This window comes from Rhinolophus sinicus, linkage group LG02 (assembly GCF_036562045.2).
Source record: "Rhinolophus sinicus isolate RSC01 linkage group LG02, ASM3656204v1, whole genome shotgun sequence".
Lineage (NCBI taxonomy): Eukaryota > Metazoa > Chordata > Mammalia > Chiroptera > Rhinolophidae > Rhinolophus > Rhinolophus sinicus.
This window is the reverse complement of record NC_133752.1, coordinates 116245680-116273084: the sequence shown is the minus strand read 5'-3', so window position 1 is coordinate 116273084 and position 27405 is coordinate 116245680. Positions and strand designations below refer to the sequence as shown.

The 27405-nt window shown below is 39.4% G+C and overlaps 1 protein-coding gene across 1 annotated transcript; it reads right to left on the bottom strand.

Annotated features, from left to right (window-relative positions):
• Nucleotides 1-4: 4 nt before the first annotated feature.
• On the bottom strand, nt 5-27405 carry UBE2N (ubiquitin conjugating enzyme E2 N). The gene is made up of 4 exons (XM_019710304.2): nt 27185-27405; nt 1656-1902; nt 1343-1483; nt 5-736 (listed from the first exon to the last, which is right to left on the bottom strand). Exons 1-4 carry the CDS (start codon nt 27212-27214, stop codon nt 696-698), a joined length of 459 nt encoding a protein of 152 aa, XP_019565863.1. The 5' UTR covers nt 27215-27405; the 3' UTR covers nt 5-695.

Sequence of the window (27405 nt, the reverse complement as noted above, 5' to 3'; positions counted from 1 at the left end):
AAAGTAGAATAACAAAAAAATATTTTACTAAAACAAGATTTACAGAAGTTTCCAGACAAGCCATACAAAATGGTCACAAGCTTTTTTCTTGAAGGAAGAATTCTACACTTGACAGCAAAGTCACAATGTTATCAGTGAGGGCTGTGATGTTTGTTTAATGTTCCCATTTTGGGTCAAACAATCAAGCTTGTCCATCTACAGCGTCTAAATAAAGTTAGACTTGGCTAGAGAGCATATTCTAAAGAACTGGTTAGCTGCTTTTAACCAATGCAATTAGATCACCATAAAAGGCAGGGAAGGAGCCCATAAAATTAAAATAAAACCACCTCCCCCCTCAAAAAAAATAAAAACAAAGAAAAACACCCACACCCCTGCAGCTAACCCTGACACTACCTTCATTCACAGTGCTTTGTACTTAAACCATGATGAGGGAAATGAATAAAAGCAGAGAGGGGCCACTGCTTTTAAACTTTTCCCAACAATCCAGATGACACTTCTAGCCTCTGCTCATGCTTTACAACAGTGAATCAGGACAAGACATAGATTTGCTAATGTGCATTTAATCACCAAAGGACTGAAGATGTCTGGGCTTTTATTCTGTAATGTTTCTAAGACTGTGTCCATTAAATGCAAACAAAAAAGGAAGAAGTCTTGGCAGAACAGGAGAAATGATGCACACTGATGATCAGATCGATTTAAATATTATTCATGGCATATAGCCTAGTCCATGCTCTAGCTGTAGACAAAAACAAACATGCGATTATTATTTTACTTAGTTCAGTATGTTACTTTCCATATTAAAAAATAAGCAAACACTTTGAAGTTAATTACGGAAATGCCACTTCCCATAATCTGGATCAGGGCAGAAAAATTGTCTGTGTGTCGAATCACTAATACACTACAACAGGATGAGGAGAGTTGTCTCCTTTATTTCTAGATATATAATGCTCCCTACTAATTTGGTTATAATCTATAAAAGAAGCTTACCAATTTTAAACTCCCTAGCTATAAATTAATGCAATTTAATCAAACGTGTTGCAAAAACAGCTCAAATGAATTCAAAAGTTCCCCATTATCTTTACATACTGCTAGATGAATGGTAGACCCTCAGCACTTATTCAATCAGGTGTAGTTTACAAGAGTCCAAGACCTCCCAATTATATGTTGTCTTATATTTGGGGGGTCACGCAGTTCATAAGATAGAGCGTGACCATCTTTTGTTATTTATTTACATATTATAAGCAGGATCTGATTTATTCCTTTTAATATACACATATATCGTTTTCTTGTTAAGAGCATAAAAGACGGTTTTGAAACGCAGCATCAATGTGCTTTACAGTACCTGTTTCTATGGCTTGGGCTTCGTTGGTCTTCCACTGCTCCGCGACGTCATTTGCTAACGGGTCGTCGGGGTTGGGCGCACTTAACAAGGCCTGGATGGAGAGCAGGACTGTGCGGATCTGCAGCGCTGGGGACCATTTATCTACGAAGGCAAAGGCCGAGTGATCACACCGGACAAGCGGCCCGAACGGCTCCATTTCCCTCCCACAGACCCCAGTGCTCTTTACGAAAGACCAGATGACAACGCACAGATTCTCAATATGGAATGCTTAAGAGAAATCGTAATAGCACAGAATGATAAAGGTAACACTTACCTTTCAAAATATCTAAACATATTCTTCCCAACTTGTCTACATTAGGATGATAAATTTTGGTCATGAAACGTACTTTAGGGGCTGCCATGGGGTATTCTTCTGGAAGGAATAGTTCAAGTTTAAAAGTCCCTCCCTCAAAGGGGGAATCCTGGGGGCCAGCAATGACCACATGAAAATAACGGGCGTTGCTCTCATCTGGTTCTGCTTTAATGCCGGGAACTGGTTCTGCCAGCAAACGCTGAGTTTCCTACAACAGAAAAACATAACACGTCTGTGAAAGATGTCATTTTGCTAAATACCAAAATAAAACTAGAAAGTTCTTCTCTTAAAATTGAACGTAACTGCACCTCTCCAATCCCCTGATACGTCTTTTATTTTGCTTATAAAATACAAAGTTCAAAAAAAGACTGTTTAAATAATCACAATCAGCTGAATACAACTGCAAGCAAATATTGGTGATGTATCATATACATTCTAGCTACAAATGTCTACACACGTTGATAATAAAACTAGGCTGATGAAACTGACTTTATACCCAAGGAACAGAAAAGAATGAAAGAGGAGAAAGAAAATAACACTAGGATTATCATATCGGTAAGGCACTTGCCCTGTTTAAATTCTACCAAAACCAAGCTGTTTAAAAAGTAAAATTAGTTTTAAAGCCACTGAAAATCTCTCCTGAAAAATACAGTGGAATGAAGGAAGGACAAAAGCACAGGATCTAAACACTGGAAGGCTGGAGAAATGACTGACGATGACACTAAAAGGGACCCTTACTGTTCCCCAACTATCATATCATTAGTTCTCTCTTCCATCTGTCGCCCTCTTTCCTAAAACACCGTAACGTTCTTCCTCTTCTCTCTTCAAACCTCCACAAACATCTCCATGTTTCTTCCGTTTTGGCCGATGACCTGCTTTCTATCTCAGGAGAAAGCCAAACCCTCCTAGGAGTTCCCTCCATGCATCTGTACACCCGTGTGCTCAGCCTTTTCTCCTGTCACTGCGGATGAAATGGGGTCACTCCTGGCTAAGATCAACCTCTCCTCTTCTGCACTAGATCTTATCTCCTCACCTACTCAAGGATCTCTTTCCTTTCCTGAATCATCCGTTTTTCCCTCTTTACTGGATCTTTCCCCAAAGTGTACAAACTTGCTGTTATTTCTCCCAATAAGGGAAAAGGACCTTGACCTGACTCTCCCTCACATGCTACTGCCCATGGCTTTGCTCTTCTTTGAAAGTTATCTGTACTTGCTTGTCTCCAATTTCTCTCCTCCCCTCCTATCTTGAACACACATCTCCAATCAGGCTTAGCCACTAAGCTGCTCTTTGAGGTCACCTATGATTCCCACACGGTTACATCAATGGTCAATGCTCAATCTTCGTCTTACTTGACCTAAATGCAACATCTCACCCAACTGGTCGGCCCTCCTCCTTGCAAGGCTTCACCCAGCTTCCTGCAGCCACGCTCTCCTGGCTCTCTCTTCCTATTTGTCTGGCAGCAACCCCTTTGCTGGTTCCTATCTCCCCAACGCCCCATCGATGAAGTGAGCCGGGGCTCTGTCCTAGGGCTGCCTCTCTGTCTACACACTTCCATAGTGATCTCATCTAGTCCAATGAACTGAAATACTAAATGCACTCGGTCCATCCTGAAGTCTCTCCAAGTTCATGCGCAGCACAGATCTCTCCCAGTGGTGCCTCTTCCATCCATGGCTGCCTGCTAGACAGCTCCTCTTCAATAGCTAAGCAGCACCTTGGCAGGACCACCCTCTACCTGGCTCCTCCCCCAAAGCCTTCCTCATGTCAGTTAACCATAAACCCACCCTTCCAATTCATCTGCCTTTTCGCTCACACCCCACATCTAAGCTGCTCAGCAAATTGTTAGCTTGGATGCTGCCATCTACGCACGACTGGCCTGCTGCTCACCTGAGCACCGCTGCACGCCTGATCCAAACCTCCGCCAGCTCTCACCTGGCAAACGGTGAGCGCCTCCTCCCTTTTCTCCCTGTTTCTGACCTTGCTCCCCCTTCCTCTCGGGTTGTATTCCACAGACCTTTAAAAATAAAAGCCCTTATAATGTGCCCCCCCCAAAGAGGCTTTACAGGATCCCCTCACTCCACCCACCTCTCACTCATCTTCAGCTATGCTTCCCCATCCTACCTTCACCCACCTGCTATGCTCCAGCCAGACTAGCTCCTTTGTAGATCTTCAACCTGCCAAGAATACTCCTCCCTTGGGCTTTGCAATTGCTCTTCTTTCCTGAAATTTCTATACAGCTCACTCCCTCAGATCCTAAGATCTCCGTTCAGATGTGTTTTCCCAGGAAAGCCTCCATAATTGAAACTGCAAAGCCCAGCCCTCCCTCACTATCCCTCCCCCCCACACACACTTTATCCCCAAAGCACTACTAATATGTCACATAGCTCACTTAGTTTGTTCAGAGTGGCACTGCTATAAAAGGAGCGACTTCACCTGTTTTATTTACTGCCATAGCGTCAGCATTCAGAAGAGTGCCTGGCACCATAGATATTCAATAAATACTCGTTGAATTATGAATCTATCTGATGTTACAGAGAATGAGGAATAAACTCAGAGTTTCATCTTTAACATTAAAGCAGTGTCATTCAAAGCAGGATGTGCACCTCACAGAAGAAAACAAAAGTTCATTTCAGGTGTGGGAAGAAATTAACTTCTGTTTGTAATTTATTTTTACTCATAAAACGTTAGTATTCAATATACAAACTGACAATAGTATGTGTAATTGTATGTATTAGCAATACATTTTCAACATTTTGAATAGGCATGTGTAGTCAAAAATGTTTAGAACACTGCTATATCTAAGCTTTTAGGTAGGAAAACCAATCAATGAAAATATTGTACTTACACTGCTTTCACTTATGAAAAATTACACACCTTACACCATTTCATTCTACAGCCTACAGTGCATATACTAAAAAAAGATTCCTGTCAGCAGTCACGTACTGAAATAGTCATAAGATGCTGATACAAAATCTACTCCTTCCCCAAAATGTGTTGAACCTATTTATCCACAGTCATGTAAATGAGTAATGCCTTTAGTACTTTAATTCAAGACTAGTTTTCTTGTTTCATTTTGTTTTAATCGTGGCAATGCAAGGGCAAATGAAAAACTAAAATGTTGTAAACTGCTTTCAGCAAAATGTTCTTTAGATTCAAAGGAAAACATTTTTAGAGCACTAAAAAAAATCTCAAGAGGCAATAATGAAACCTCTCCCATTTTGGGAAGTCCTCCAACATGTAACTAGAAAAACAAAAGAGGCCGGTCTTCATTTTTAGGAAAAAAGAAAGCTATTAAGGATGAACAGGAGGAGGAAAGGAATGAGAAAAGAACTGGAATTCTGACCTCTCCTCACCTCCACCCTCCTTTCGTTCTGCCCCACATCTCCTTATGTTTTGAAAGCCATAAAGAGGGAAAGTGGAAAAAAGGATAAAGCTGAGATCCAAGAACCCGAAACACCACTCCCTGATTACACAAAATAGTAGCAGCTCTATTCAAAGCTATAAAAAGCTGCCAGAAGGGCCTCTAAGACCACATCCCAAAATAGCTTTAAAATCACTCTCAGTACACAGAGAGATAGCTACAGCTATTCATTTCCTCCTCTTCTTCAGTTCACCCTCAAAATCAGATAGTCTTCTTAAAAAAAGTACATATTAAACATATCATGTGACCTGATCAATTATAAGATTTAACTGGACCACATTCTAGAATAAGCTTTTAGGTGTAAAAATTTTTTGAAATAGTTTGATATACTCTCAAATTCCAATGGATTTTGATACAGTGAAAAGATGCATAATTATTTCACTACATGGCACTGATTTCCCAAACAAACCCACAGCATAAATTATAGGAAGAAAAAAGAATAAAATCCAAACCAAAGGGAACAAGTTTCACCCACAGAAGTTGGTGTCAATTTTTTTCCCTAAAAAGGCAAAAACGGAGTAGGAAGTAAAATCCTTCCTGCTATGATTCACCTAAGGTTAACTGTGAAACACTTTCTAGTTTTATATTATTCTTTGCTAGCAACAGTGAAGTACAGTGTGATTTCTTCAAGTCTAGAAAGAATGGGTTCAAATTCTTACTGCATTGCTTAGTTAATTATTTTTGAGCCAGTAATTTACTTTGCTCTGAGCCTCAGCTTCCCATCTATATAGTTAACATTACCCCTCATACACAGTTGCTGTGAAGATCAAATGAGATAATACTTTAAAAGGATTTGACAAAGGAGATCACAAAAGAAGGCCGTAGTCATAGACAACCAACTAAAAAAGAATGTAGGGTAATAAAAGACACAATAACAAACCTCAAGATTTATTAAATAACAGTGTGTGTTTTTAATGAAAAGAGCATAACCCTTAGTTGCCCTTTTGTGATCATACTTATTTAAAAGTAATCCTAGGACTGAATCGCAGGTAGAACTGGGCTTTAGACCATGCAAAACAGAAAGCACTGGAACCTCTGCTAAGGAAATTAGTTACGAAAAAGTAGCAAAGGAAGTACGTAAAAGTAGAGTATGGACTTAAGTGGTAACAAGATTAAGTCTCAAGGAAACTATCTCATCTTACAGAATATGTATAGCAGTTCATGCTGCAAATATTTTAAAAAGAAATTAACACATCAAATTGATCTGATTATCAATAGATCTGTTGGGATTCGAAGAGCAAATCCCAGAATTCTACCAGTGAACTATGTAAAAACACGACATTCTGACAACTAAACTACATTCACTAGGACCTTTCCCATTTTAAGTTCAATAACAATTTGTGCTATGAAGCAATGTAAGGGCTTATTATACAATTTGTAAGGTAATGATTGGATTATGTACAGTAACACTTTAAGTTAAAAGAGTGGCAATCTGCATGTGAGAAAAAGATGGTCCAGTTAGTAACTATATATACCCCCAACACATCATCTGTATAGCAATTAGGTTTTTCTCCAATTAAATATTCTCTGAAACAAGACTGCAATGTCTGATTAATAATGCCAATTGTGGAACTTTTAGCTCATTTCTAGTATCTAACTATACTCAATAAATCTATCAATTTTGTTATCACAAAAATAGGTCTTATAAGACAGAGATGCCCACTGATCCCTACTCTGTCTATCCCAACCTCCGTCACTACATCTTTTAAGTGATTCTAAAATGTTAACAAACGAGCTTCTTTGGGACGTTTACGAATAAAGCAAAAGTCAACTTTTCATTATATGCACATCTATAAACTACTTGAGGGCATCTACAAGTTCACCTTCTATATGTGTCAGTGAGTGGGTTTTTTAAAATATGTTCCCAATGACGTTTTTGAGTGTTGTGTCCCTAACATTTTAGCCCTGTGGTTTTTCCCACACGATTTTGCTTAACACAGAGAATTTTAGGAAAACATGTCTCGCCATGGATAACAAAACTGACTGTATGTATTCTAGCTGGGATTAAAAACAGAACCAAAGTTGTGCTCAATTTCCTCACCACACTATTTCCTTGTAAATCATAAGGCCAGCTAGAGGTACACCACAATAAGAAATGGTTGATGAATGCTTTCCTCTACGGCAGTACTGTCCAACAAAAATATAATTTTAAATTTAGTAGTAGCCACATTAAGAAGTAGAGAGGAACAGGTAAAATTAATTTCATTTTTTATTTAACCCAATATATTCCAACATGTAATCAACTTAAACATTCTTAATTTACAATCCTTTCTCATACTAAGTCTTCAAAATCCAGTGTGTAATTGACACCTACAGCACATACCAATTTGAACTAGCCACATTTCAAATGCTCAATAGCCACACAGGGCTAGAAGCTACCCTAAAGGACAGTTAAAGCAAAGCAATCCTGTTACAACGATGTTACTTACAGGTCATTAAGAATAATTTAACTTATTTCATATAGTGAGTAAAATTTGGCAGAAAAATTTTAAAGCATCACTATTTTCCCCTCAAAAAATTCTATACAAAATCATGTCAGAACATCTGAATTATGAATAACAGGAATGTGTATAAGTGTTGTTTGTTATATAATAACAAGATTGTGTTTGAAAATTATTTGTAACAATTTCAAAAATACACTGCATGGACAAAAATTAATTCAAACAAGGCAACTGCATGATAAAATAATCATTGAGGAATAATTTTAATTTTTACAATCCACACTACCCCCCTAGTGGATACAAGACATCATCTTATTTCAACCCCATTTCCTTTGCAAAATTAACGCTCAAGTTAATTATTTTACCCTAGTTCGCTTTTTTAAAATTGCGTATCCTAAACTCATATGTTCCTCCTTTTTCTGTTTTCTCCCTCTACACCCACACACTTAACTACTCAGGATTTCTTACGTGGCAGATTCAGAAGAGGAAAAATGGAGGAACCTGTACCAAGGATTAGATCTTAGAAGACTTTACAAGGCTTCATTTCTAGCTGGACTGAGGAAAGAGCCCTGCATTCCACTTGGAGTAACAGTCAAGAGAAGGGGTGGGATGATTTGGGCTAGAAATCTTTACGTTTTAATTTTTCCCCTCAACCAGATCAATACTTCTGTGAAGTTCAGTGAAAAGGAACAGACTTGGGAGCCAGAGAGGGACTTCTGAAAGGCTAAGAAGATCCAAACAACTTGTTTCTCAGGTCGTAATTAGTCCGGAAGTATCTCCCCTATACTTCCAGTTTCCTGTGCATTACCACCACGTACTATAACTAGCACAGTAATTGTTGGTTTACGTGTCAGACTCTAAACTATCTGAAGATGGGAACTCCAGCTAGCAAATAGTGGTGGTAAGTGCTAAATAAATGCTTATTCAATAAATGCATGCATGCTTAGGTACCACAGAGCTATATTACAGATTACTATAGATAGCAGATAGAGATTACTATATACCTTCTGTTAGTTGGTAACTTCCACCCCAGGAATGGCATTTAAGATTCCAATCATTGATAATGGACCAAAATCTGAAAATTCTACTAACAAACTGTGCCTTTACCATGAACACTGTTAGGCTGAGTCCCTTGATTTCCTTGTCTACCATCCCCCAGTTCTTTTGCCCCACTAAACACAGTTTGTTTCTTTTTCTCCCCCTTCCCTCCCATCTGGTCTGTAAATTCCATGTCAGGGAATGTATGCAAGGGAATCTATGCAATTACCAAGCACTGTTCCCAGATATGCAGAAAATCAACAGAAGCTCAAGTAACAAAAACTGCCAAATACTGACTTAGGTGTTCTACATGTGTCATTAACTCATTTAACCCTCATACCCATTTTACAACTGAGGGAAATGAGAAAGTAAGACTGACCACTTGCAGTATAACCAAAGGAGCAAGTGGTAGGGCCAAGATTGAAATCCAGGCTCCTGGGCTCTATTTCAGTCTGGCTTCAGAGACTGTTTTCTTAATCTCAATGGGATATAGGAAGACAATTAACAACATGAACAGTAAATGTCAAATGTTTGGCAGGACAGTAAATAGCACAGAAATTAAGAAAGGGCTATTTTCAGGCCTTCATATTCATGAAAGTGCTTTATGAAAGAGGTAAATTAAGTCATAATGTCACCCATCCCGCTTTTTTTCTTCTGTGACTGGCAACTGAAGTATATAGTCTTAAGGTAAGTGAGGTAGGGAAAAAATCTGCTTTATTTCATTGAAAGTTGGTAATGTACTATTTTGACCGGAATTATCTATGATATGCTAAGCCACTTTGCCTATCTTTGACACTACACGAAACCATGATGCTCTGAAATGTCATTGTGACTTTGAAATATGAATTTACTAACAAATGTCTGGCACTGTGGTATCAAGTAACTCAACAGAAGAGTAAAACAGTCCTTTGCCCCCAGGAATTTATTTCATCTTGAGTATAAAGTACACATAAAAGTCCGTTTTTGAAAGATACATTTTAGAATGGGGATGTCAAGGTCTTAGAGAAAGTACCGGGTATGAGTTAGGGATACTACGTATATGTACAGGGCTAGACTGGGGCCATATTATCTTCTTGTTTATTTCTAAAGACAGTTTAAAAAGTTTTCTGGAAAGAGAAGAACTTTACATCTCCATCTTTTTTTCTCATTGTTTTTTGAAAGATTTCACAATATTGGTGTCACAGTTAAAGACAGTGTCAGCTACTCCTTCCTAACACACTCGTGAAATTCCTGGTGGTTAAGAAGGTTTTCTGAATACCCAGAAGCTCTAATAAGTAGACTCATGGAAGATAAGCGTCTCCATTTTCTCTTGGCTTCTGATTTGATGGATGATGTAACACTTCATTGCCCGGACTTTCTTTAGCACCAACTCAAAAATAAAAATAAGCCTTTAGTGATTTGAATAATATAACTGTCTTGCTGCCTTAATAAATCGTGTGTTAGGAATTATGTCCTAAAACTGAATGAAGACTGAGCTTAGGAACAGTGCAACTGCGGTTGTGCCAAGGTCCTTAGGCACTGCTAACAAATCCGTCAAACGGCATTAAAAAAAGCCAAAACTGGCATATGTTAGATTCTGGGAGGAAGTATGTAACTTAGTAGGTGGGGGAGGGAAGGCTTTTTTGTATCCTGAATGAAAATTACGGAAATTTTTCAAATGCCCATTTCTGTAGGTGTATGAGGTCTGACAATTAATTTTGCGAACTCATTCTAGACAAAGTGCTACATACCTCATTGCTGAATATCACTACGGTCACCTTTGAAGTACTCCCCTTGGGAAGCTATGCACTGATGCCAGCACCTGGTCCACCCTTCTAAGCAGTTTTGGAACTTTTTCTGGAATGGCCATCAGAGCTGTCATCACATTACCCTTGATGTCCTGAATGTCATCAAAACGTCTTCCTTTCATTATTTCCTTTACCTTCGGGTAAAGAAAGAAGTCATTGGGGGCCAGGTCAGGTGAGTAGGGAGGGTGTTCCAATACAGTTACAGTGGTACCTCGGTTTTCTAACGTAATCCATTCTGCAAGACCGTTCGAGTTCTGAAACACTGGAAAACAGCCGACAGCTAGGCCTCAGGATCTTGCACTCAACGGAAGCCGCGTGACGTGTTCAACTTCCAAGGCGAGTTCAAAAACCGAAGCATTTACTTCCGCATTTACGGCGTTCATAAACCGAAATGTTCGTCAACAGAGACGTTCGAAAACCAAGGTACTACTGTATTTGTTTACTGGCTAAAACCTCCCTCACAGACAGTGCCGTGGGAGCTGGTGCATTTCTGTGATGTAAGAGCCATGAATTGTTGGCAAAAAGTTCAGGTCCTCTAGCTTTTTCACGCAGCCTTTTCAGCACTTCCAAATAGTAAACTTGGTTAACTATTGGTCCAGTTGGTACAAATTCGTAACGAATAATCCCTCTGATATCAAAAAGTCAGCAACATTGTTGCAACCAAGTTCATGAACTTAACTGTCAAACCTCGTACACTAAAATTATGGATGATGCCTTAGCAAAAACCAGTGAATTTGTATTTTTAAAAAATCAGCTTTTAAATTAGAAATGATCTAGATTGGGTTTCTTAAATTTTTAACTAATTATTTGAAGTTGACAATTCATTTCAAGGCCCTTATATGTAATTTTAGTCATCTGTCCATAAGTTTGTCTACTATCAAGCAATGGTAAAAATTCCCCCATTCATTCCTATCTTCCTTCCCTTTCCTCAGGGTAATGTTGGAGTTGGGAGCTTAGTAAGAATGAGAATTTGTAGTAACTGTTGTAGAAATAGAAAAACTTATCTGTGGTCACATAGGACTGACTGCCTGGCAGCATAACGCAAAATAAAGTTGGACGTGAACAGTCATCATTTCTTCTGGCCACCTGCCAGCTAGAGCACCCCTGTTTGGAAATAACACTCCCCCGCAACCTTATGAATCCCCATCTCCCTCAACAGAAGCTTCAGTCTTACTTTCTAACTCTCTCGCAGCTAAGCATGCAGAGATCTAGGCTTAGTCAAAACCTGCGCATCAGCAGCTAAACTACGAAAGAAGGATCCGTGCTGGAGAGAGCAGCAGTGGTTACCCCGACGGCCGGCCACGGGAGCGGTTCTCGCCGAGCGCCCTGCACTGGACAGCGGCAGCCCCTCCCCAGCGGTTGCACGTAACGCCAGCAATGAAGCCTCCACCGTGATGTGAGTGAGCCTTGCTCCTCACCACCTTTCTTTGGCGGCTTTAAGACTGTGTGAGGTACCGATTAACTCAACACTGTTACTACTTACAAAAGTTGGCTTCCCTTGCTAAAAACACAAAGTCTAAGCTAGGTATGGAAGAAAGTGAGGAAAAGGTACGAGTCAACAGACTGCAGCGGGAGGAGGGTGATGAAGAGGTTAGGAAGCTAAATCTCTCTTGGGGATTCAATGGGGTCAAAGGAGAAGAGCCTGAAGCTGGCTACCCTCTTTATCAAAGAACTTCTACCCAGTTTAGGAGTCTTTACACAGGAAGCTGATTTCACATTAGAGACCTAACTTCAACTAGGGAGGCTGACGTGCCGACTAGGGAAAAAATTCGGAGCTAGGACATCGGAATTTAATCCCAGTTCTACTTGTACCAATTTGTTATGCATCATACAAATTCATTTACCCCTCCAGCCTCCTAAAACTTAGTCCCTTGAACATTTCAAAGGTTCTCTGTAGCACTAAAAGTGACGGAACATTTTATTGCTAGAATGGGTTAAGCCTTACCCTTATGCTTCCATCTACTGGAAGGTGCCCTTTCCTAACAGTCTGTAACCTACTTACTGCTCAGTACTTCATCTTCCCCGCTGAGGGGAAGGACGTATCCCCAGCCTCTATGCCAATGCTCAATATCGAAATAAGGAAGCAATTTTTGCTAATGGTACCCGCTTTCTTCCCCAAGTTTTTTTTTTTTTACCTGCTCATTAAAGAAAAATATAAAAATCAACTTGAAATCAGCCATACTCCTAAATAACCAAAATCTGGTTAACATTCCAGTATGCTTGTACTTTCTTCTGATAAAGACAAAAGCCCTTAGAAATGTTTACGTATTTCTCATTTACTTTGTCACTGCACCCTACTTTCCTGGTAGCTTTGTAGATAGATTAATCAATATTCTTTGCAAACCACACTTGTATGGCATAAACAGGCACTTTTCCTGTCCTACAAGCCAGTGGCTACACCGCTACAGTTACCACGTGTTACTTAATCAATCATTTTTTTTGATCACTAGTCATTTCAGGTCTCAAATGTAGTAATCACAACAAAATTTAAGTGTTAAATGCCTGAGGACTCCACTAACAGGAAAGGCCTATGCTTATATTAATAGACAAGAAGACAGATGGAAGCAGAACAGTTGAAATTTTCAGTGTGGCAAATAAAAACAAGTTACAGTTGGTCCAGCTTTGCAATCCAGTTGTGCCACTGACATAATTTTGTCCAAAATCCAAACCACCAGGAAGGACAAGTTAGTTTCACACACTGCATACTCACTGAGATAAATTAAGAAGCAATCAGATATTAGGGTTTCTGTCTCCTCCAAAATAAGCTTCCTTTAACAAGTCTGCCACACGGCACAGCTCCAAGAGGACCACTCACATAACTGCATGAATCACACCCCCTGAAGTTGCGGAGTGCAAGATCCTACATACTTGGAATTAAAAGAATAAAACTTCAGTCTAGCAGCTGTAAAAATCAACTCTATTATTATCTAATTTGTGGAAAGTTGATTATACGTTATTTCTAATAAAATCAAAACATATTTACTGCAAACATCCCACTTTCCTACCCACTGTTGATAAATGGCATTCACTGTGCCCATTTATCTATGCCCCACTTCAGTGGGTTATGTTTGATGTGATCTCTTTGTGGGAACTAATACATAAATAATGAAGTTTTCCCACACTGGGAAGACATTCATTCTTTTCAGATTTATGGTGAAGCAGCATCTTTGCAAAATCAGATAATAAATACGGTTCAGTATTACATTAGGCTCTGTTCTCTGCACTCTAAACCTCCCACCCATGCTAGCGCTAGATTAGTATATTAAGCAGATAAAGCAGGGAGGTCAAGTGAGGATACCCAAGCTAGTATTTGGCAGAGCTTAGAAGTCAAACCCAGAGACCCTGGCCCCAGATTCTGGGATCCTACCACATACCCCAAATCCTATTGCTCTTGAGAATTAGGAAGTAAACCTAAGCCATTTGAACCATAAAACATTACCTTGCTCACAAAGCAGCATTTCTACCATTCTGAAAGTCAATTGTCAGTAAAGAGGTAAGCAACTAAATGCTACTGAACACTACTGGAAAGTGGGGGTGCACATACTTTGCCACCCTACTGTCTCCCCAAAGATACTAATGAAGGCCCAAATCTAATGTTTGCAGCCCCAATGCTGAGTACCACAGATTGTCTCACGGTTCCACACCAGTTGAATGAACAGATGTAACTACTACTGGGATCAATCCTACAAGGAAAGAAAAATACTACTGACCGAGTAAAGGGGGATTCAAGAACTTCCAAAACCCTCAGGCCCAGGGCTTTAAGGCGCCAGATGGTAGCTGTAAATGTTGGCAACAGTATGCAGAAAAAAGGACATTTTAAAATTCCAAACCCTATCTTCATGAACTATTTCCTACTTTGGCTCAAAAGCTTTGGACTTCACACCTTCCCTACAGGTTGTATACTTACTTAAAGGACTGAAAACTAAGCTCCAGAGATACCAGATTTAAGTTTCTTTTGCCCCGTTAGCAGCTCTGATGATTTAATAGGCATTTCCTCAATTTTAATAATGATCCTTTGCTGAATATTGACTGGTTAGCATGTTAAAAATTCAGTCCTTTACACCTCAAGGTTTTTGGAAGAATTTGATATAAAATTGCTCAAGAAACCACATTAACATGAGGTTAGAAATTTTCATATTTCACAGATTATCAATTTGGTCTGAAAGTTAAATAATCTTAAGAGATCCAGCTGGAGTATGTAACTCAGTAGATTTTTTATTCTTCTATAATTTCATACGACTATTTTGTCCTGTGCTACAGAAGAAAATGAGCCAGACAACTCAGATTTTAATACAGGCATACCTCGGAGGTATTGCGGGTTCATTTCCAGACCACTGCAATAAAGTGAGTTTCACAATAAAGCAAGTTGTAATCTTTGCTGGGAGGGTCTTGCCTCATTTTGTAAAAACACAACACCTGTGAAGTGCAATAAAGCAAAGTGCAATAAAACAAGGTACATATGCCTGTATAACTGAAATAACACTAGGTCAAACTCACCCACTTCATGTAGACAGCCAGAGTCCCTGAAATAACGCAACAATATATTTAAAGAATATGAATGCTAGACTTAGGGTTTGCTACCAATGTGAGCTAATAAGGTATTATGTAAAGCTGCACCTTGAAAAAAAATAGGCTACAAAAATCATAAAATAACTGATTTAAATGGTCCAAGTAAACAGTTGTTTCCTTGAGGAAAGAAATTACGTGACTAGGACACAGAGGTAGGAGACAGTTTTTAATGAGTACCTTTTTGTTGAATTTTGTAACATGTGCAAATATTATTTACCCAAAAATGCAAGAAAAAATGTTTTTAAATCACCTAAGGAAATAAGCATTTTGAGTAACCCTATTTTGAAACTGACAATGTCTCATTATCATCAAGACAATCCTTAAAACTCAGAATAGACAAAGATGAAAAACAATGTTATTTAGTGTTATGGAGAATACTGACTCCCATATACATGGCTGGTTGGGACAACAAACTGGCCCCATCTTTTAACAATTCCACTTCTTGGAATTTATCCTTAGGAAAAACTGGGTATGTGCTCAACAGTACACCTCTGGAAGAAAGATCACATCAACGCTTATGGGCAAAAGATGCTGCAAATGTAATGTGTAACACCACAGAAAACTATCCCTTCTATGTAAGTGAAAACACACTTCAAACAGTATATTTTAATTAGTGTTGCGCTGGTGTGATGGAATGTTCTAAATCTTAACTGAGATGATCATTTCACAGATGTACACATTTGCTGAAACTCTAATTGTACATTTAAAATGGGTACATTTAATTGTATGTAAATTTACTTTAATCAAGTTGACTTAAAAGGAAAACATGTGTAATGTGCACCTGAGCTTACCGAGGGCAGGCACTGGGTCTTACTGCTTTGGCGAGGCAGCGCTCTTTATTCATGTGCATTTCTTGTTGGGATTTGGGGGCAGAGCAACAGTTTGACCAGGCATTTGAAAATGTGAGCAGTGGAGCAATACAGAAGGAAAGAAATGGGTAGAAAGAGAGGAAAAAAATACCAACAGTCAAGGCAGGGGCTTATGGCCATTTGCTATTAAACTCCTAACTCTTCAATAAAAATCATTAAAAACTTGCAAAATGCTTACAATTAGTGGATTCCTTTGTGGAAACTGTTGAAAGGGTTGAGCTGTGTGTCAGGTTAGCAGCATGTACAGTCCCCAAACCACAGACACAAAGAAACCTCAAAACTTTAAACTACTTGATAGATGGCCAAACCTTGGGTAGGACAGTTGACTTTCAGAGGCTAATGCACTAGAAAGCTAAATAAATTTAGTTAGAACTCCAAAGTGTACAGACTGACATGTGGATTAATCCTTAAAACTGAGGTGGATGTTCACATACGTTGTTTCACTGAATCCTCAGAACCACCTGACACACTTCATGGAAATATGCACAGCTCCAGTGGCAGAACATGGTCTAGAAGCCACCCCCGAGTCAAGGGTTCTTTTCACACCTCATAGCTAGAACTTGGGACCCCAGCACCCAGCAGTGCTTCCCACCTGTGCATTCACGTTAGGTGAATGACAGTTACAACTAACAGGTGTATGAGAGCTAAAAATGGACAGTGGTTCTTCATTGGTTCTGGTAGTATAAAGGTCAAGTCTTGAGGCACCATTTGCCCAAATCTCTTGGCATTTTCTCTAATTCTACTTTGTTCTCTAACATCCTAGCTTGAACGCATGCAGTTCTGTTGAGATTTAAGGGTTGGCCCGATATAAAGTAGGGGGAAAGATTCAACTGATTTCGAACAAAGTAATTTCTTTATAGTATATACTAATACTAATACACACACACACACACACCCCACCAGTCAAAACAAGGGACAGATGTGGAGGGAGGGGAGTCCTTCCCCTAAACTTAAAACAAAAACAAACATTTACAAAAACCTTATAAAATCCCTAATTCTGCAGGACTCAGGTCAAGCCAAGTACTACCACCTCTCACGGGCTGGGCCAGGTGTCAGGCAGCTTTCTATCTTCAAAACCTCAACATTGGGAAATACGTATCTGTGCCAGATGTGAGGTAATTTTCTCTCACTTATCCTTCTACACTTTGTGATTCTGAAGTAGGACTCTGAAAACCCCATTTCTGCTTTGCCAGGGACTCCCTTTTAAGCTCTGCAGATGTTGGGGTGGGGGACACCTAGAAGACACTGCAAGGGGGGACTTGCCTCTTCCAGGCTTCCTGGGCGGGCCCCCGAGGCACCTGTGAGCATCACCCACACCCATTCCTATAGCACATGAATCCAGCTGCCAGTTTATACCACACTGTGAGCACCAACTTAATCATCGCCCCACCACCCACAGGCCAGACTCTCTTCAGAGGTCTGGATTCCAGCTGGGGCTCCTTCTCTCAATTTTCTAAATTTTAACAATTTCAACAGACACAGGAGTCGTAGCTGCTTTCTACAGTTGCTAACTTCAAAATACCTTCAAGTTCTCTCCTCTCCCTTTCTGTCACCTAAGTAACAACTTTATATATGTGACAGTTTCCACATGTTCACAGAATTGCCAGAGTAAGGATGAGCCCAAATACCTGCACACCAACCTAGTATTACCCCACCCCGCTCGTCCTGACTTAGCAAAGGATACAAAGGGCAGCTGGGAAGCAGAAGGGCAGTTATGCCGGTTAAGAGGAAATGCCAACCCTAGAGGGTGCCCATGCAAGCACCTCAGGTCCCCAAATGTCTCGGAGCCCTTCCATTTGACAGGGGGCAGAAACCACAACGCCCACATGCAACAACTAGAAAATAATCAAATTCGGGATTCAAAAGGTGGTTTACTGGTATGAATATGTGAGGGAACACCTTTACATATTTGGGAGTCAAATGAATCTAAAGGAAAAGGTAAGCTGCAAAAATCAAGATTAAGGAAGGTTTAGGAGATTAGGAACAGAAAGTGAAAGGGAAATAATTATCTGTACTACTTGATTATTTTCAGCATATAACATACTATGTTAACTGAATGTTCAGTAATGAATTCATAAACTTCTGAAGAAAAACTTTTTCAAATTAAAAGACTGCCTTTGAAGTGTCTTTGGTCCAGGCAAAAACACGCTGACTCACGTTACAGTTTCAGCACTGCTCAAATATCTTCCTAAAGTTTGACAGATCTAACCTGGAATGACATTCTACTTCCCCACCCCACTTTTCTACTTAACTTTCAAAATTTAGCTCAAATCTCACCCCTCTAAAAATCTTTCCCTAAACCAATTTTGAGGGATTCCCCACCCTGACTGTCACATGTTTGGTGTTCTCACTGATGCCTTTGTTTTCTATACATGAGAAGGTACTAACTGTATGATTTGACTTGTTTCCCCCACATCCTACCCATCTTTGCACTGAAACCAAGTACGCACAAGTCTACTGCTTCCGCAAGGGTGCACACTAAAATCATCTGGAGATCTTAAAACAAAAAAATATGTTGGGGCTGGCAACTGTTAAATTCATAAATGGCCCACATAATTCTGATACACAACCATGAACTAAGTACTCAGATTAAAACCAAGTTTTCATAGAAAATATCTTCTGGCTCCTACCACTCCATACATTAGCAGCCCATACAATCAAAGTGGCAGAAGATTCTGATAAGAAAAAGGCAAGGTTTGGCCAAGTATTCACTGCTTTCTAATCACAACCAGTGGCAGAAACCTGAATGGAACCTGCAGCACTTCTAGTTTAACCCTTATCTGAATCACAGCAGTATATACGTGTGTCTGTGAATGTATGTCTGTGTATGTATACACACATATATACACATAAATATATCATATATATATATATATATATATATATATATATATATATATTATATAGGTCCTTGATAGCCAAAGGTAAGAAACTTCAAGCTTTATAGCTGTAAATTATTGTGCTTCCAACTGTGAAATGACTTTTTATTTTAAAAAGCCAAAGCAAGGACTATCATATGTGCAGGTGTAGGGGAAGTTATACTGGAAAAGCAGTTTTCCTTATTCTCTCCAAATAGGAACGAGGAAATTAAGTAGGTACACATACTCTCCCTGAGTAGTAAACACAAGATTCAATTTAACATATAAACTAGTGTATGACAATTTTAATTAATTTTTAGGCTTACTGAATGAAAAAAAAGAATCTTGTTTAAAATTAACATTAAAGTTGTTATGGTCTGATGCAGCGATACCTCAAATGTGTTTTACTGGGAAAAACATAGCAGGAAAGAAAGGAATTGCTGCTCTTTTGTTCCTTGTCACCAGAACTCCAAACTTCCCCAAATCCAGGGATCCATGGGGCAGGAGAGGAATATGCCACAGGCATTCCCTCTTAAGGCAAACTGCAGTACTAAACAGGGACTCACCTGTGCAAAAACCTCCAATTAAAGTACAATAAGGAGACTTTTGATTTAAGAAAGCTAAATAAGCACTTAGACTCGCCACATGAACATGTCTGCACTTCATTTGTCCAAATGATAAAATATAAAAATACAGGCATTGCCAGTTATTACGTAGGGGCGGATATGTTCTGGCTCATTCCATCTACAGTACCTGGAGTCTACAGAATCAGACTGCCTGGGTTCATATCATAGCTCCACCAACTACTTAATCCCTCTGTGCAGGTGTCCATATCTGTAATATAGGGATAATACTAATATCCACATCACAGGATTGCTGTTAGAATTAAATACATTAATGCATGTAACATGCTTAGAACAGTGTCCAGTACACAGTAAGTGCTCAATAAAAGTTGTCTATTATTTACATAATAAACACTGTATGACCCATCTCACATCAAGAATAGTTGCCACATCACACTCTGGTAAATATGATTCATAGACTAAGTATGAATTTAACAATTCAAAATGCAATAATGCTTTGGTTTGCCCAACAGTGCCTGATGCAAACTCTCTGAACTAGTATTAGGTTGGGGCAAAAGTAATTGCAATTTTTGCAATTTTTAACCTTTTAAAGCCACAATTACTTTTGCACCAACCTAACAGTTAAACAGGAACCCTAATAATGAAACCCTAGTAATTCTTTAAGATACTATGTACTGCATATACTGGATTTCTGGAATACTCTATGCATTTATATATTCTCATTCATATTCATTCATTCTCCTTCCAGCTTTCATATCTGCTATTCCATTTGCCCAAAATTCATTCTCCCTCGTTCTCTTCAAATTTAAAAATACTTCCTCAACAGATGCTTTTCCTTCATCCTCAGACATCCTTAAATCCCACGCATTTCTTAACACACCTCATTGTAACTTCTTATTTCACAACTGTTTTCCACTAGACAGGATGCCTATCTTGTTCACCTGGCTTAGTGCTGAATACATGTTACGCATTCAATAAATGTCCATTTAATTGAACTGAAACGCATCTTATGAATGGATAATAAAAAGACAGACAAATTGCAATGTTACGAAAGACTGAAGTTTGGCCTTGGGCTCTGATGACCTTACTAAAGCCATTTTTGCCCTGGCCCCATAGTAAGGGGATGGAGAAGATGGTAATCCCAAATAGTCCTTAAGGGTAACTAAAAACACAGCAACTTTACAAGAACATTTTCATTAGGATAAACTATAAAGAAATCTTAGAAAGCTGTAAAGAAATAAAAAGCACCTATAGTGTCAAGACATAAAGATAACAGTTATATTTCTTTTTAGTATTTTCTTGATGACAATGCCTTCAATTACTAGATTGTAAAGACTGAAAATAAAAACTGATTTGCCCAAAACGACAAAGTCTCTGACACTGGCATATTGTGATGGTATTGAAAACAAAAGGAGTTTGAAAATCTGAAGAATTAGCCAATTTTTAAAAAAGGCAAATCATGTCAACATTAGATTCTGAAACCAATATCTAAAAGTACTATAAATTATAGTTGAATCCTAATTATATAGAAACAGCTGAGTTACAGGCTGATTCAGAATTATGGTTTTCTATGCCTAAGTACCCTCAGGGGATTTTAGAATTAGATACATCCAGGATTTTAACAAATATACAATGCCCTGAATGATGTACTATAGCTCTTGAAGAATGGTTAATAAAGAATTCTTTCTGCCGATTTTCTGAGTGTTAACCAGTTATCCAGTTCTTCCAACCACACATTAATGGCTTCTGCCACCAGAGACGCCAGGGCCGCAGTTCTCACTCTCTTAGCAGACTATGGTGATGGTGGTCCTGCATCCTATCTAATCTACAAATTAAAGATGACTATATTTAACATTAAAAAAAAAAACTTCACTTGGGAAGCATTTTTAAAAGTTGCTAAGATTTTAGCTAACGTTAACTGATTCCCTATTATTCCATCTCCTAATTTGTGTCCATTCTGATGTCCTTCATACACTACATTTGCAAAGAAAATTGCAACTGTATAATAAAATACAACTCATCCCAGTCCAACCCATCTTTCATACCAAAATACTATTTCTTGATGCACATTGTTACATACACTATACCTTTCAGACCTGTTTTGTTTTTAGAAAGTAAAGTTATACGTCACAGCAACGAGGTACCCACACCACCAGTGTGAGGACAACAGTCACGCCCAAAGCTCCTGTGGGCGCTCACCTCATTTTCTCGTTTCCAGCATTTATTTCTGTAGTGCATATGCATCCGTAACACATGGGAACAGATTTTTATGTTGTTGTGGATATATTTACTCAATAAATGTTTTTTTTGTTTGTTTTTTTTTAATTTATTGGGGTGACAATTGTTAAATTAGATAGATTTCAGGTGTACAATTCTGTATTACATCATCTATAAATCCCATTGTGTGTTCACCACCCAGAGTCAGTTCTCCTTCCATCACCATATGTTTGATCCCCCTTACTCTCATCTCCCACCCCCCAACCCCCTTACCCTCTGGTAACCACTAAACTATTGTCTGTGTCTATGAGTTTTTCTTTCTCATTTGTTTGTCTTATTCTTTTGTTATTTGGGGTTTATATACCACATATCAGTGAAATCATATGGTTCTCTGCTTTTTCTGTCTGACTTATTTCGCTCAGCATTACACTCTCAAGATCCATCCATGTTGTCACAAATGTTCCTATATCATCTTTTCTTACCGCCGGGGAACAGATTTAAATGTATGTTCAGAATCCATACTATTTGAATTTGTAGCATAAGATACTTTCTTCTTAAATCCATTTACACACAGGTAAACCAAACTACTCAGTGTCAGAAAGAAAGCAAAAGTGTTACTGCCCTCAAGTCAGGAATCCTAGTGAACCAAATTCTTTGGCCTACAGACTCTCAAGAAAAGGAAAAGGATGGTGTTCTCTACTGTGTAACTTGTAGCTGTACATGGTCACAAGTACGGAAAAACCCAGAACTTCTGCAAAGCAAATGTACAGCATGGTTGATACTCAGGAAGTGTTTGATAATTTGACAAAACTCAATTTCTATTGTGTGTAAATTGATCAATCTGGGCTGAAGAAAGTGCTTGATACAGAAGAACTTAAAAAGAACACTCAGCTGACTATTTTTAACTTACTTTCAATTATGCCCACATTTCATAATCAAAACATCAGGTAGTATATTAAATAATATCCTTAATGGCCTGAAAGTTTAATTATTACCAAAAGTTGCCTAGGGCTTCTTAACCTGAAATCCATGGAGACCAAGGGAACTCACAAATAGGCTTTACCAGAACCTTAATCCTCAGAAGTCACATGCAGAAAATATGGTTTACTGTCCTAGGAAGAATGTCAGAAAATTTTCTAAATTGGGACTACCAAAAGAGCTAAGAACCACCTGTTTCTAGCCAAATTTTTACTACGTGAGTTTATCTGTTTCCTAAGGATGCTTTTATTACAATTTATAAGTCCATCTTCATCATGATAAGTTTGTCATGTCTTTTTTTTAAATGAGGGGGAAAAACATCACCAGCCAAACATTTTCATGGCTTAAAAAAAAGGCCCAGTTTTCTGATTCACTTTTATTATTAAAAATTACCTTACGAACTAGAATACATATTAAATGAGTGAATTTTAAATAGTGATAGGAAAAAGTGCTATCTGTATTTTTTAAAATCAAAATCATTAAAGCAAAAAATAAACAGAATTCGAGTCTCAATGCAAAGTCAGAACATACCAGGTTTTTAAGAAACTGAAACTAAACTTCACCCAACAGAAAAGTAAATTTTAGGCAAGACTGGTGCTATACTAATCTCAGAAGGCCGGTCTAGTAGGTTTTAATCAAATAAATCAACTCCTTGATTAAGTTAACTATGGCTTCCTAAGGCTGTATTTTATTGTTTTCATGATTAAATTTGAGAAGACAAAGGACTGTCACTCTTTCAATGCAACATGTACAGCTAAAATAAATTTGTTTTTGACCAAGGCCACAATTACAGATCTCATTTATTTGTTCCCAAAATAACTCTGGTTCTTCTTTATGACAGATGGATTAGGGAGGAGCTGTTATTTTAGATACCTTTTAACCTATATGACTTTAGTCCCTTTTAGAGACTAAAAGAGCTTTGGCCCAGGAGGCAAGAGAGAAAACAGAAAATTCTAAAACTTCTAGCTAAACACAGAACTGCCAAGCTTCAGTGAAATTCACATATGTGCAAAATACTACTACATATAAGACTATTCATTACATCATTCCTTGTAGAGCAACACTTAGGAACACTCTAAAAAGTTATCAATAAGCAATTAGCTAAATTAAGATCTAACCACAAGGTTCCACAAAGCTGCTCTTTTAAAAAATTGGTCACCTCCAAAGTATACTGGGGGTGGGAGGAAATCAAAGTATTTGCATGAGGAAGGAAATAGGCCTAACATATATGTACTAAGTCTCTATGGTCTTTCTTAAAGGATACACAATAAAAATAATGGTTACCTGGGAAGGGGGGCTGGAATGCTGAAGGACAGGTGAGAAAGTCTTAATTTTCCTCTATGTACCTTCAGCACATTTCAAATGTTGTGCTCTATGTATTTCCTAGTCAACAAAATAAAAGATTGATTCGTTTTGTTTTTTAATTAATTTATGGGTGGAATTAGAAACTCACTTTTAGCTTAGACATCGGTTCAGATATAATCTACTAAGCAGTAACAATGTCAAATTATGATATAGAATAACTTTCCTAAAACTTTCTACACCAGAGATTGATGAGCATGCATTCAGTCATTCACCATTTCAGAGTCTACTCACTAAGTGTTCTAGGCATCTGAGCAATGCCCAAGTCACCCAAGAGTCCTTGCCTTCATGGAGCTTTAGTAGGAGCAGAGACAAAAAGTAAATAACACAACTTGTAGTAGTGGTTAGGTGGTAGACAGAATAAAGGGGAATATGGGGATAAAGAGAAACCATGGGGTAGGTGGGAGGGAAACTGTGTTTTAGGATCCTTAAGGTAAAGCTTTCAGAGGATATGACATGCGAGCCAAGAACTGAGTAACATCACAAAGCAATGCAATAAACAGGATGAAAGCTCTGTGACTGGAACAAACAAGGTTCCAGTGTTTAGGGTACAGCAAAGCAATAGGGCGGCTGCTGCAGCGAGCAACCCAAGGAGAGAAGTGCAGGAGATAATCTGAGGTAGGGAGATTCCAGATGCAAGAAGGACTTGTAGCTAGGGAGGAAAAAACAGTCAAGATTTTATTCAAAGTGTGGTGGAGAAACTTTGTAGAGTTCTAAGCAAGGGAAAGACATGCCCTATTTTTTTAAAAAGTAACACCAGCTGCTGCTTAAAAGGAAACTAATACAGTAGGCTAGGCAACAAAGGAGGGAACAAAACAATGATTTAAGAGAGATGGTGAAATGTATCTGCTTTAGGATACATGTTGAAAGTAGAGTCTACAAAATTTGCTACTGGATTGAAATGGGAATCCAACTGGGTGAAGAGTAGTTCAAAAAATCATATTTGTATAATTGTTACAGGTCTCAAGGTATTTTTACACATAGATTATTTCATTTCCTAATAACAAGAGGCTGGGGAAGGTCACAGTGAGTCAAGGTCCAAGTTCTTCCTCTTGCCAGTTTTAAGACCCTTGGAAAGTCATTTCAATGGGTTTCTAGACTATAAAACATATTGTCTACGTCTCAGGATTCCTGCAGGTATCAAATGGTTGAAGAGTTTTGCAAATGTGAATAATGACTATTCTGAGATAGCACCTTATTAATAAATATCCAGTGAAAGACGGTAAGTTCCTATCATTCAGGATAGTAGAGCTACCACCACCATGATATTCCACACAGAACCTCGTACTGAGATTGTCAGAGAAGAGGCAAACTTTTAGTTTCAATTATATTAAAAAAAATAGATATTTTCACTGATTATAGAAAAAACCTACATAATACAAGCATGGGCACTAGAAAAAACACTTTTATCTTTTAATTCTTCCTAGGAATTGAAGAAAACAATTATTTTAAGCTATAAATAGCATTAACCACCTACCTGTTTACAAGATAAAACCCAAAATCACACCTTTCATTAGAAAGATGCTATCAACAGGATACTGTAAAATTAAAACTGAGTTATCACTTTCTTGGTTTAAATAGTAAAATGTAAATACCTAGTGTAAATTATTGTGTGCAAATTAATTGAATTATGAGGACTTCAACTAACTGCCTTAAATCATTTTTGTAAGTTTATGAACAAGGTTCCACGGAACTAATTTTCATCCAAGGCTTTCATGTTACTGCAGAATATCTCCAGAATCAAGCAAAAATGGAAAAATATTTGTTGTCTTTAGTTCATTATGTATTTTGGAGATTATCTTCAATGTCAATTTGTATTATGTACTTAGTCTATAACCTAAATAACAGTAAATAATAATTCAAGGATATTTATTGTACAGCTTTATCTTCCACCCCTCATTTTCAACCGGAGCCTCAAAAACATGACCATTTGGAGCCATGTGACTGCATTATAACTAAAACCACACTGTAAGGACCTTCCAATGCATACAGCAATTAAACTGCCTTGGACAGAGTCCGAGACAAATCCATAAAACAGTACAACAAATTTTGCACTATGAAGGTTCACATTATTACACTCCAGCACACAATGACAATTCGTCCTACTCTCACTTCTAAAAATTTCTACCTTATAAAACGTCCTATTGTTATCTAAATCAAGAATTTTTAGATCAGAGACACCCCCCATCTCATATATTTAATTGCGATTGCACGAAGCACTACATTTCATCATCCTTCAACAGGTCTTTCACTTAGCACGCATCTCGCCCAAACTTTTAAAACAAACTACATTAAATACATGTTCACCAGGTTTTATCAAGCAAAATGATGCTGCAAGTTAGTCACTTGAACTCGCATATTGAGCAACAGAGACGCACCTCACTTCCTTCATTAAAACTGACCAAAAATGTCAAGGTTTTGTTTTGTAAATTGCAAGAAACATTTCACATCTGAGGACTTGATATTATATAAAGATTTTACAAAACAAAGATGCCGAATTTTTCATGATTCCATATATGCTTGTCAAAGTACAGCATTAATAAAGAGTCAAAGAACGGTCTAATAATTAAAGGGCACAAAATCGAAAAGCAAAAGATTTCACAAGGTCCCCTATACTTGCGCCCCCTCGCCCCAAGTCTTGTGTTAAACTATTTCCTCTGAACAGAAACAGCTCTTAAAAGAGTTTGCAAACCAGAGTAAAATCACTTCGCAGAGATAACGCGTGGAAACATATTTAAAGGACAGGAAATCGCCGAAGCTGGAACAATCGGGTGCGGAGCCCCCAGATCCCCGGACCCCGACTGCCAGAAGCGAGCATGTGCCGCCGGCGGCAGCACGCGCGGCCCTCCCGGGGCACAGGGCCTGGCCCGGCCTCACCCTCCCGGTTCATTCATTCTGAAGCTGGGGCTGCCGCACCCCTGCGCTTCCGCACGGGCCGAGTGGGCGATCCGAGACCAAGAGGCCGTGTCTGGCCACCACCTCCGCCTAAAGTGCGGGCCCCGCCGCGATTCCCGCGCGCCCGCGGCCTCTGTTCGGGGGTGGTCCGAGAGACCGCGGAGGCCCGCACCCCAGCCCAGAACCCCGCAACCCCACCCTCCCCCAGGGCGCAGGCCAGATTTAACCCATTCGTAGGGGGCCGCCTGGACGCCCCGGGTCCCCGCCGCAGGGCTGTCTCACCGCGGCCGGAAGTCTCCCCGGCGCCCCCTCCCCAGCGCCCGACTTCCCTCGCCGCCGCGGTCAGACCCTCTCCGTGCAGCCTCGGGCCTCCCAACGCGGGCCGCGGGCCGGAGGAAGCGAGAGGCCGCGCCGCCCGATCCGCCAAGAGGGAAGGACCAGAGCAGGGAGCCAGAGGCCGGCCTGGGAGGTTACCTTGATAATCCTGCGGGGCAGCCCGGCCATCTTGTCAGATCCCGAGTTCGGCCTCTGGTCTCGTCTCCGGCTCCGCTCGCCTCACGCACGAGTGGAAGTCCCGGGCTCCACTTCCGGGGGACGTTGCCGCGCCCGCCGCCGCCGCCGCCGCCGCCAGCGAGGCCCCTTGGGAAATGTAGTCCCTGCTCGGCCGCGGGCGGGCTTCCCTCGGACCTGGCCCC

Bases quoted from the DNA above. Each gene is read 5' to 3' on its own strand.
- UBE2N (XM_019710304.2), bottom strand. From the start codon at position 27,214: ATGGCCGGGCTGCCCCGCAGGATTATCAAG. The intron at 1,903-27,184 runs GTAACCTCCCAG...TTTCTGTTGTAG, and splicing joins TGCCCCGCAGGATTATCAAG to GAAACTCAGCGTTTGCTGGC. The intron at 737-1,342 runs GTACTGTAAAGC...TTTTGTCTACAG, and splicing joins AGCCCAAGCCATAGAAACAG to CTAGAGCATGGACTAGGCTA.